The sequence below is a fragment of the Mustela nivalis genome (assembly GCF_964662115.1).
Source record: "Mustela nivalis genome assembly, chromosome: 7".
Classification (NCBI taxonomy): domain Eukaryota; kingdom Metazoa; phylum Chordata; class Mammalia; order Carnivora; family Mustelidae; genus Mustela; species Mustela nivalis.
This window is the reverse complement of record NC_139026.1, coordinates 103916299-103927122: the sequence shown is the minus strand read 5'-3', so window position 1 is coordinate 103927122 and position 10824 is coordinate 103916299. Positions and strand designations below refer to the sequence as shown.

The window sequence follows — 10824 nt, the reverse complement described above, 5'->3', positions numbered from 1 at the left end:
AAGTAACAAAGGACACCTAAAAATAAACATTTAAGTTAAAGGTTTAAATAGAAGATATGTATCCTGGGTTTGTAATTATAGTTTGTGTCCCTTTGAAAATGTCTACTGTCCTGATCACATTTTTGGGGCTATTCACCCAGTCTGTGTTAACTGAGTAGCAACAGTTGGCAGGATAAGATCTTCAGGGCTTGGATGTGACCAGACCTAGTTGCTGCATGGGTTGGAAATTGCTAATTCCAGAAACATTGACTTTGGGGGCTGAGATAGAAAAGTGGGAGCAAATCGTAGTAATCACTCTAATTCCCAGTTCTCCTCTTCCATCCTAGTTCTTTTCCTATTTTCATTAACTGGTACTCCCTGAGCCTCAGTGTCCCCATCTGTCAGCCCTGCTCCTGCCCTTGCTATAAGAAGCCAGTTTAAGTGCTTTGAACTTCTTACAGAAGAGCTTTAGAGATAAATGTGGGGCGTAGGGGGAGGAGGGCTGTTAATTTTAGCCTGGGGTTTTCCAGCTGGCACACTGTTTCCATCTTGAATCACTTCCACACCCTGAGCTCTGCCTGGGAGATCCCTCCTCCTGGGGGCTTCCCCATTTCCTGGTTTGGTCTGAGCCATAATGGTAAGCCTTCCAGAAAAATGCTTAAGAGAAGACTGGCTGAGTCATTTGATGCAGCTTAGGAGGCAAAGAAAGCATAGTGATGAGAGATGCTGGTCCCAGTGGTGCTTGTGATGTGTGGCCTCCAAGAACCAAAAGGGTAGTATGGCCTTTGTTTGTGTTCTTGGTCTGTCACTAACCAGAGACTCTCTGCTCAACCACTTGCAACCTTCAAGGACCTCCTAAGGCCCCATAGTCTGTTTCAGTTTCATGAGAGATAAAGGTTAGGATCTGTTCCCCAGGACCTCCCAACTCTTCATGGTTATCCTGACAATGTGATCTAGTTTGGGACATTTCCTCTAGGAAAATGGGAAGACGAGGATGTCTCCTTTTTCCTCTGTCTCTCCCTGCCATCTGACTTTCCATGGGGAAGAAGGACATTTAGGGAGAAGGAACAGGTGAGGAGTTCGCAGTGTCTTGCTGGTGTATTTTAATTTATTTAAATTTAGAGAAACAGCAGGCTAATCAGGCAATAATTAATTCTCTCTTCATTAGGGGCCTTCATGCGTGCCTTTTGCATATGGATGAGCCTCGGGGTCACACTGTCCCTCAGAAGAACTACAATTGCAGAGAGTGATAGAGCCCTGGCATGCTCTCCAGGCACTTGAGCTCCTTCCCCTTCTAAGCCAGTGCTCCTCCCCTCACAAAGACTACCTTACAAAGACTAGATTCCTGGGGGGGGGGGGTGGTTGGGAAGAGAAAGGTTAGTGAGGCTTCTTCTCCCATCCACCTCAGATCCCTACCTCACCCCCCCCCCTCCAGCTGACCCATGTCCTCAGCACTTCCTGCACCCTCAGGTTCCATCCACCCTTCTCCCTCCTCCAGCTGCTGCTGGGATCACTGAAGGCCCCACTGGGTTGACTCTGAGCCCTCCTCAGCAGATTGTTGGCTCTGCACCTCTGCTTTTAGTTGGCTCATCACTCCTTGCCCCTGCTCTGCCTTTTTACTCTGTAGCACTCTTTTTCTTATGGGGTCTGAGGCCCTAAAGGTACATACTGCTTTGGTCCTGAGAAATAGGCTCCCTTCTCCCCAACTCCCCATTGTGGGCTCTATGGATTCAGCCACTCTTCCTTAAGTGGACAGTAAAGCTCCCCAACACCTAAAACACATGCCTAACCAACTTATACCCTCCTGATGCTAGCTGCATAGATAAATACATAGAGGCATTCAGAGTCCGGGGCAGCCCAGACTTGCTCACTACAGTCTCCTCTCCTCCCCGGGGTTCCCCATTTCCAGGGAGCAAGTGGGGCACAGATGGGGGTGGGGGAGAAGTGGGACCTGGGTAGTTACCATGGCAACAGAGCCTAGCAACAGCTGAGAGGCTGATGTGTGGGCTTTTGCAGGGCTGTCGCTAGAGCCAAACCCAGAATGGGGGGCTCAGAGGTGACTGATCCCAGCTGGGCAGCCTCTATTCCCTCCTCCAAACATACCCCTTGATTCCACCCCCACACCCTAGCAGCACCTCTCTCTCAGAGAGGGCAGAGTGGGGAAAGCTAGTGAGAGTTAACTACAGGGGTTCTAATGCCCAGCTTTTGGGGGGCAGCTGTAGATGGGGACAAGTTAGGGAGCAAGGCTGAAAATAAACCAAGCAGGGCAGACTCTTTCTTGTTTTTCTCTCCTTTTACTCCTCACTCTCCATCTGTCTTAGCAGCTCTCTCCTCCTCTTCTTGCTTGCTTCATTGCCTATCCCTTTTCTCTGTCTCGTTTCTCATGGTCTTTCTGGACCTTCACTGGCAAGTAAGAAGCAAGCCACTCTTTTTTAGGTTTTCTTGCTCTGGCTGCTCCATTCAGTTTCTCCCTTTATTCTCTCCCAAGTTAAAGCCTGAGGTGCACCTGTGCCTCAGTCAGTTAAGTACCTGACTCTTGATTTTGGCTCAGGTCATGATCTCAGGGTCCTGAGATCAAGCCCCATGTTGGGCTCCCTGCAGGCTGGGAGCCTGCTTAAAATTCTCTTTCTCCCTCTCTCTCTGCTCCTACCACCGCCCCCCCTCCCAAGAAAAAGCCCAGGAACCCTAACTCCAGGTCAGAGCAGGTCAGGTCACACTAAGTCTTAAGGAGTTCCCTCCAACCCCCCATCTTTCTTTTCCTCCTTTCTTGGGTGCCCTTGCCTCGTCACTCTCCTCTCTTCAGGGTTCATAAGCAGAACCAGGGGACTTTGGTATCTTGCAAAGGCTTTATTTGAAAATTTTGAAACTTACATCCCACAAGAATTCAAGATTATCACCACAAGAAGAAAGAGATAATACAAAAATATATATCACAGCATAGGAGCCAGGTAAGAGAGGAAGAAGGGAGGAAGGTGGAAAAATGGTGAGAGATAGGGACAAATATGAGGGGAAGGGTGGTGGGGACAGGCAAAAGGAAGGAGAAATGGAAAAACCAAGGAGGGCAGGGAGGGAGAAGTGTGAGGGAGCCCAGGAAGGGGAGGGATAGATTGGGAGGCAGAGCTCCCCATGGCCTTGAACCAGCTGGCTCCAGTCCCTGGCAGCCCAGGTGGGGTTAGGGAGGCCCTCAGAGAGGCTGGGAAGTGCAGGACTGGCTCAGGGACTCTGAATTCCAGAAAGTGACCCACAAACGGACAGCCAGGACAGACAAGACAAAAGGGACTTAGGAGGAAGGGAAGGGCAAATGGGAGCCCCTTTCTCGTGTAGTGCAGCAGGTGACTCCCCAAAACCCATCTCCCAGACAACAGAATTTAGCAGTTCAGCGGGGAGAAGTTTGGAGCCTCACTACCCCCATTCCCATGGGGGAGCCCTCAGGGTAATGAGCACGTCCTTGGAGTGGGATGGGGGAGACAATGAAACAAATGACATGGAATGAAATGAGGCCATGACAGATGGGAGCATGAGAAGCTCCCAGCTCACCTCCCACCCACCTCTGGGGCAGCATGCAGGGGCCACAGAAACGAGATCAATGGGTGTTCATGAGGGACAACGTGAGCACAACACACAACACCATAACATGGGGCCAGGAAATGCGAGTGAGAGGTAACTGGAGAGTTGCCCACTGACCACTGAGTGACTGAGCTGAGCCTAGAATGTGGGAGGAAGAGAGAGTGGAGTGTGAAACAAACGGAGAATGGGAGGGGTTGGCAGGGGTGGGGTGAGTGGAGAGAGGGTGCAGAAGACTGGCTGTACAAGAGTGCAAGTATGTGCGATGGCCCGGGAGGGTGGAGGTGAGTGTGCAAGGCTTTCATGTGAGTGTGCAAGGGAGGGCTGGGGGACCAGAAGCCACAAATATGTGAGGCCCCCCACCTAAAGGAGGGTGAGCAGGTAGGATCGCCTATGGGGCCAGTGAGGGTTCCGGGGTGGTGTGCAAGGGCAGCAGCCAGGAGCCCCTATGGCCCCCTGCTCCCAAAGCTGCCCCACCCTCAGTGGGATGGGGGCTGTGCCGGCCCCTTGGCCTCCTGCTTGGCGGCACCCCAACATTGGGGGGCATCACAGATTCACCAGGGGAATCCTGAGAGGAAGAGGGAAAGGGCATAGTCAGGAACCACTGGGTAGGCCAGAATCGAAGGGAAGTCCAAGGCAAAGAAAGGGACTCAAGGATAAGAGGGCAGAGTTGAGTTAAATGACAGTGTGAGAACAGGACAGAGATCCACAGAGAGCTGGAGAAGGAAGGGTACCCTAGAAAGGACCTGGTACAGTCCTAGGGAGGGCCAGGGGCTGTGCGGGGTGGGGGTGGGGGTAGGTCTACTTCCTCCCCACCCACCCTGGAGGGAACACCCCCAACCAAGGCTCCGGACCAAAGTTGCCTTACCTCCCAACCCTCCCAGCCTTTTGCCCCTGCCCTCACCGGTTCAACTGGAAGGCTGGAGCCCCCTTGGGCTGGGGCATCCCAGGCCGGGGTCCCCCTCGGGGCTCCTCATGGTCAGGGGTGGGGGTAGGCGAGTCCCCGAAGGCCCCCAGCACAGTGACCCCAGCTGGGGACAGGTCTGTCAGCGGCTGCTGGCTCTCTTCCTGCCTCAGGGCACCTTGCTGCCCAGAGGGCCTGCGCCGCTTCTGGCTTCGGTCCCAGCTGGTACACAGGAAGGAAAGAGGTTCTCTCACACATTTAAGAAGCTCCCATCCTGGGCCTGCAGTGCTGGCCACTCCCAGCCTCCCTCAGACACCCCAACATCCTACAGGAGAGAAATTGGCCTCTTAACAGTTCCCTATATCAAATATCTGAGACTGAGAGTCCATAAAGCTACTTTCCCTACCCCCCTAGGGGGCTCAGGGATGTAAACCATCCTCTGGACCTGGTCCAGACCTTCGGAATCGGTACCTGCTCCCCACCAACAAGGAGTCCCTTGAGACTGACCCTCCCCCATGCATACCCAGAAGAGCCATTTCTCTCCTCAGCAGGCGCCTGGAAGATTTAGTTCTAGTTCAAAATCAGCTAATGACCTGGACACCTGAGTCTAATGATTCTTGCAGTAAAGTGTGAAGGACTGAGTGACCCACTATTAAATGCATGCAAAGAAAGCTCCAGACTTAATTCCTCCTCCCCAGACTGACCCAAGAAGGGCCTCTGCAGAATGGGTCAGTTTTCTCCATCTTGGAGGAAATGTCCAGGCCCCCAGTGCACATGAATAATTCCCCTGCCTCTTCCATTATCCTTGTATTTCCCTGGGGAAAGGAATTTGTCCGATTTCTCAGTCTCCCCCACCCAAATCCTTACCAACTTTTCCCAAGGGTTTTCTTGCTTAAATCTACCACTTCCTAGCCCACCTCCAGCAAAAATGCTGCCCTTGCTCCTGCCCTCCTGCCCCATCTGCCAGCACCCTCCTCCCCTCAGCTTACCAGAACTTGAAGATGATGCCAGTGGCCACAAGAACAATAATGATGGAGATGGTAATTGTGACATAGAGCTGGGGGTCCACACCTAATTGGGGTGGGGAGAAAGTTTTAGGGAGGCCAGAGGTGGTAGGAGCCAAGAGGGGGTGGGAGTGGGATAAGGCTGCGGGTTCAATAATCTTGCAGAGTGTTGCCATTCGAATCCACAGTGCCCAACTCTTTCTGCTTTCCTGAACTGCTCCCTTCCCCCACCTTCATTCTTAGCATCAGCTTTCCCAGAAGTTTTTAGTCCTTTTCCTCCACATTCCCAAATCTTCTGTATACATGTGGTGAGGAGGAAGCTCCAAGGTCAGAGAGAACCAGCCCCTCTCTCTGCATGGGAACTAGGGGGTGGAAATGTCCATCTCTGCACCAGCCCCACTCCCAAACCACTGTCCCTAGCTTGGCATTCCTTGAGCAGAAATGTCACCCTGAAGGTTCCTTTCATTCCTGGTATTCTGCATGGAATACTCCCACTCCATTTTCAGGGTCCAGCTCTAATGTCAATTCTTAGGTGTCCTGATCCCCAGGCAAAGGTAATTTCTCTCCCTTCCTTCTTTTCCTAAAGACATTCTGTGTGTGCTCTATTAGAGCATTTGTTTCATTGACTCATCCCCAAGTGCTTACACATCTGTCTTCGCTGGTGGACCTGAGTTCCTCCAGGGCTCGGAGCACATTTCATCTCTGCCCCTGTGCCCACACAGTGCCTGACACATTTGTGGGAGGAACTAACAGACAAGATCTCTGTTACTGCCCTTCGAGCCTCCCATCACCCTCTCTCCCACTTGGACTCACCTTCCCCGTGGGTCCCAAAAAGGAATGGCCGCAGGGTGGCAGGCGCTTCTCCAAGGATGAGCCCATCTCCATCACCCCGCATGGAGTCTGAGTTGGGGTGTGGGGTTGCCAGCCCATGGGGGGCTGCAAAACCATAGTCCAGGGGCAGAAATCCAGGATTGGCCGAGTTGGGGTCCCCCCCATCCTCTCGAGACACTGTAGGGCCCCATACAATGGCCCAGGGGTACTGGGATGAGGGCGGGCCCTCCTCAAAGCCAGACGGAGTGGCAGGGGGTGCCGTGCCTGGCAGGACCTGCCGACGTGATCTTGGGACCCGAGGGGATCGGCTTGGTGGGGGTGCCCGCTCCCACACGCATACATGGCGTGGGGCAGAGGGGCCTCCCCGGGCACAGGGGGGCCGGGCTGGGGCTGGTGGGGTTCGAGGGGAAGAGGAGGAACCTTGAGCAGGAGGTGGGAGGGGCAGCAACAGCAGTGGCCAAAAAGGGAGGAGGTGGGACAGCAGCAGTGCAGGCCTGCAAGAAGGGAGAGAAAGGGGGTGAGACACAAACCCATCTTGGGCTTCTGTATGCGAAGCACCGGCTTATACCAGAGATCCCAGCTGTCTTCCTCCAGCTTTCTCTGGAAAAGCAGGTGGGCCTTGGGAAGACTGGCCCCATTTCCTCCCTTCCTAAGGTCTGGCCCTCAAGAAGGAAGGCCCAGGGCGGACCTAGGAGGGAAGGGGCCCAGACCCCAGGAGAAGTGGCCTCCAGACTCCCTCTGCTGTACCAAACTTACCACATCTTGGACTTCGTGTCCGAGCTCTTCCTCGGCTGTGACCCAGATTTTCAGCCTTTACTAGGGGAGAGAAGGGGTAGTCACATCCCAACCCTGCCCTTAGCACTTCCCCATCTCCTTCAGCCACCAGTTCTACCTGGATCTATCCCTCTAGGCTGCCAGCTGCCACTTAGCATCCTTGGGGGGGGGGCATGGATCTCCCAGAGTGGTTCCTGTCTAGCCCCCAGCCCCTAGCTACTAATGCCCAGAGATCCTTGCAACTTCCCCACCTCGGGGTCTACTCTTACTTCTCTGGCTTGCTTCCTTCTCACTTCCTCTACCCACAGCTCTAAGCTCTTGTTGGAGCTTAATTTAGAGCCAAGAACCTTGTGATTCCTTGAGCACCTACTGCTAGGGAGGGAGTCTGACAGTGGGGGAGGGAAGAGGAAGTCAATCTGAGAGAGTGTGTGAGTGTGTGTGTGTGTGTGTGTGTGTGTGTCTGTGTGTGTGGTGAGCGCATAAGGGAGCACTCCAGCCTGCCTAGCCTGCTTGGAGTCCCAAGTGTTTCTCTTCTGATGGGCCCCCGGGGAATCTACATCTTCAGGAGGAGGGAAATAACGGAGGGAAGGGTGGAAAGAAAGAAAAGCAGAGAAAGACAGAGGTAGGTGGGAGAGAAACTACAGAATATAATTTTTGCTCAGTGTTAAATCACCCAAATCCATGGTGATCTCTGAAGGGAGGTGGAGCTAGGGAGAGGCCACCCCTCAAATGTAGCTCTCCTGGGCAGAGTCCTGGGAGAAGCTGGATAGTTGGGTTTTGAAAGAGGAAGGACATGTTCTCAGAGCTGGGGGCGGGTGGCTCCAAGGGGGCCAGGTTCCCCAGAGTGAATGAGGATATGACACCTGGGTCCTCTGGATTCTGGGTCTAAACCTGCACACTAAGTGCTCTCAGAGAATAAAAGAATATGATGGGAAAGTCTGGGGAAGTGCAAGCAGAAGTAGGCAGTGAAGGGTGACAGGTAATAAGCTGAGAGAGGGAGGGTTAGTTAGGAGTGAGGAGAGGAGGAAGGTAAAGAAGTGGGCCCAGAGCATGGGAGGAGGGAGAGGAGTCAGCCTGAAAGGATGGACTAGGAAGGACTGGGAAGGGTGTGGGTGCGAAGATTGGAAGCTTGGAGGATGCTGAAGGGAGAATAAGCTAAGAGTGCAAGTGAGAGAGGGAAACAGGGAGGGCGAAGGGTTGGCAGGATCAAGGGAAGAAGGGGAAAGGGCAGGAGGACAGGACGGAAAGGTCTAGGCAGGACGGGAAATGGAGAGAGTGTAAGGGGAAGAGAGAAAAGGGGTGGAAAAGAGCAGGGACGCAGAGAAAGGAAATGGAAAAGGAGAGAACATCACACTGAGGACAAAATGAGAAGAGGTAGGGACGAGGGACTGAAAACGGAGCAGGAAAAATGGAGGAGTTGCTAAGTGTTTCTTCAAATGTAAAAGGATATGGAGCTCTGGAAAGATACAGGGATGGGAGCCTGGTGGGCTGAAGGGAGAGAGGGACGCGAAGAGAAGGAAGCTGGAGAGAGGGAACGAGGGGGGGAGGAAGGAGGTTAGAGCGAACCAGTGAAGCGGAGAAGGGCTCACGGGGACATCTGTGGCCAGCTGACTCCAGGACTCACTCGCCTCTCTGCCTTGTGCATCCCCCCGCCCCAAAACCAATGTCAACTCCAGTCCCGGAGCCCCGCATCCCCTTTAGCCATCCCCTCCAGGAAGCCCGCAGTCCCCAGCCTGGCGCGCCACCCCCACCCTCTCCTCGCTTCTCACCGACCTGTTGTGCGCAGGAGATGAGCTGGGGGTGGGGCGGGAGCTTTAGGGTGGGGGAACCGGCTCCCATCCCCAGCGCTGCCCCGGGCCCACCCCTCCCACGGGCCCGCGCTCCCCGGACAGGCTGGAAAGCGGCGGGAGTAGGGGGGAAAGCGAGGACCAGGAGGGCAGCGAAGGACTGCGAGGGAGGCAGCGCCGAGAGCAGAAAGGGAACCCAACGCAGGAGGATGCACGGAGCCGAGGGCTGAAGCGAAGGCGGGATAGAGGCAGTCGCGAGGACGGTGACCGCTGGGCCAGGAGGGCAGGATGGAGTCGGGACCCGCGGAGGGATGGAGAACACCGCGGGCAAGGCGCGCCTAGGGGCCGACGGCTCGAGCCCGGGCAAGGGACCCCGCCGGCAGAGGCGGGGGGCCGAGGGCACGGAGTCGGGAAGGGCAGGGCCGGGCTCCCGCGGGCGGGGGCGTGGGGGGTCCCTCTCACTTACCTGCATGCCTGGCGCGGCGGCGCGACAGCTGCGGGCGCTCGCGGCTGCGCGGGGCTGGGGGGTCGCGGGGGCCTGTGGGGCACGGGGCATGGTCGGGGGGTTTGGCCGGCAGCCGGGGCGCTGGAGAGGGTGGGGGGGTGGGCGCCCGGGGCGCGGGGCGGCGGCGGCGGCGGGAGATGCTCGGCTCGGCTCGGCTCGGCTCAGCTCGGGAGGCGCTCGGCTCGGCTGGGCTCGGCGCGGCAGCTCCCAGCGCAAGGTCTCCGCCTCTCCCCCTCCCGCGGGGGGCCGCGCACGGTTTAACCCTCCTGCTGCCGCGCCACAGGAGTTGCGCCCAACTGGGTACCAGGTGGAGTGTTGGAGAGGGCAGCGGAGGGTGACCGGCGGTCTGATTCCCGGAGTTCTGGGAGCGGGCTTCTGCATCCCTTTCACCCAACTCCATGGATACCCATGGTTATGCCAGACCGTTTCTGAGATTCTGAATCACCTAAGGCTCGGCATCCCCAACTCCATTTCGCCAGTGGTGGACGATGCAGAGAGCAGGAGATCTAGGTGGGGCTGGGGGTGGGGGTAAAGATCTCGAACCGTCCTTGGATTGTCCCAAAGGCTTGATCCCCCATGGCAGTCTGGCCCTGTTACAGTGCATTCTCCTACTCAAATGATCTTTAACATGAGTAGATGGAGTCGCATTACTCAGCTTTTCTAGCACTCAGAATATCCAAACTCCTCATTGTGACTTACAAGGCCCTATATGACCGGTCCACTAGGTTGCTTTCTGATTTCCTCTCCTCACACTCTATGGCCCAGTCATACTGGACATGATCCATGTTCCTAGAACTAGAGGATCTTAACCTGCCACTGGGCCTTGGCACTTACTATTCTCTCTGTCTGTTTTCCCCTGGCTTTTCACAATGACTCTTTTTTTGTTGTTGTTGTTAAAATTTCACAGAGATCCAATGTCAACTCCTCTGAAAGGCCTTCCCTAACCTCATTATCAAAAGTAGCTTCCCCTATCCCCACTCTCACTAGGTCCTACTCCATCCTTCTCAATCATGTTTTATTTTATTTTTATTTTTTAAATATTTTGTTTATTTGTCAGAGAGAGAGAGATAGAGAGAGAGCACAATCAAGTGGAGCGGCTGGCAGAGGGAGAAGCAGGCTCCCTAGAGTCTGATGCGGGAACTTGATCCCAAGGCCCTGGGATCATGACCTCAGCTGAAGGCAGACGCTTAACCCACTGAGCCACCCAGGTGTCCCAATCATGTTTTATTCTGATTGCACTTCTAGAACACCACCCTCTCTTAGTTTCCCTTCAACCTCACTGGCTTTCCCTTCTCAGTCTTCGGCTCAACCTCTAAATGTTAGCGCTTGCTAGGGCTCAGTCCTTGGCTCTCTTCTCTTTCCACTTTCTCTGTCCAGTGATGTCATCCAGTCCCAGGGCTTAAATACTATGTAAATGTCAGTGAGTCCTAAATTTATATCCAAAGCTCCAGACTCATTTATCCAACAGCCTGCTTG

The 10824-nt window shown here is 54.7% G+C and overlaps 1 protein-coding gene across 2 annotated transcripts; it reads right to left on the bottom strand.

Moving 5' to 3' along the window:
* Positions 1-2811: 2811 nt before the first annotated feature.
* Positions 2812-9582, bottom strand: PIANP (PILR alpha associated neural protein). 2 transcript variants are annotated; one of them, XM_082740751.1, is made up of 6 exons: positions 9310-9582; positions 7039-7098; positions 6265-6776; positions 5437-5518; positions 4448-4669; positions 2812-4111 (listed from the first exon to the last, which is right to left on the bottom strand). In XM_082740751.1, exons 2-6 carry the CDS (start codon positions 7041-7043, stop codon positions 4090-4092), a joined length of 843 nt encoding a protein of 280 aa, XP_082596877.1. In that variant the 5' UTR covers positions 7044-7098; positions 9310-9582; the 3' UTR covers positions 2812-4089. The 2 variants fall into 2 exon arrangements, with proteins under 2 accessions (XP_082596877.1, XP_082596878.1); XM_082740752.1 differs by lacking the exon at positions 9310-9582 and adding an exon at positions 8830-8857.
* Between the last annotated feature and the right edge of the window lie 1242 nt (positions 9583-10824).

Excerpts from the sequence above, each read along its gene's own strand:
- PIANP (XM_082740751.1), bottom strand. Across the intron at positions 4,670-5,436 it reads GGCATCATCTTCAAGTTCTG|CTGGGACCGAAGCCAGAAGC; the intron begins GTAAGCTGAGGG and ends CCTGTGTACCAG. Across the intron at positions 4,112-4,447 it reads CCAGCCTTCCAGTTGAACCG|GATTCCCCTGGTGAATCTGT; the intron begins GTGAGGGCAGGG and ends TCTTCCTCTCAG.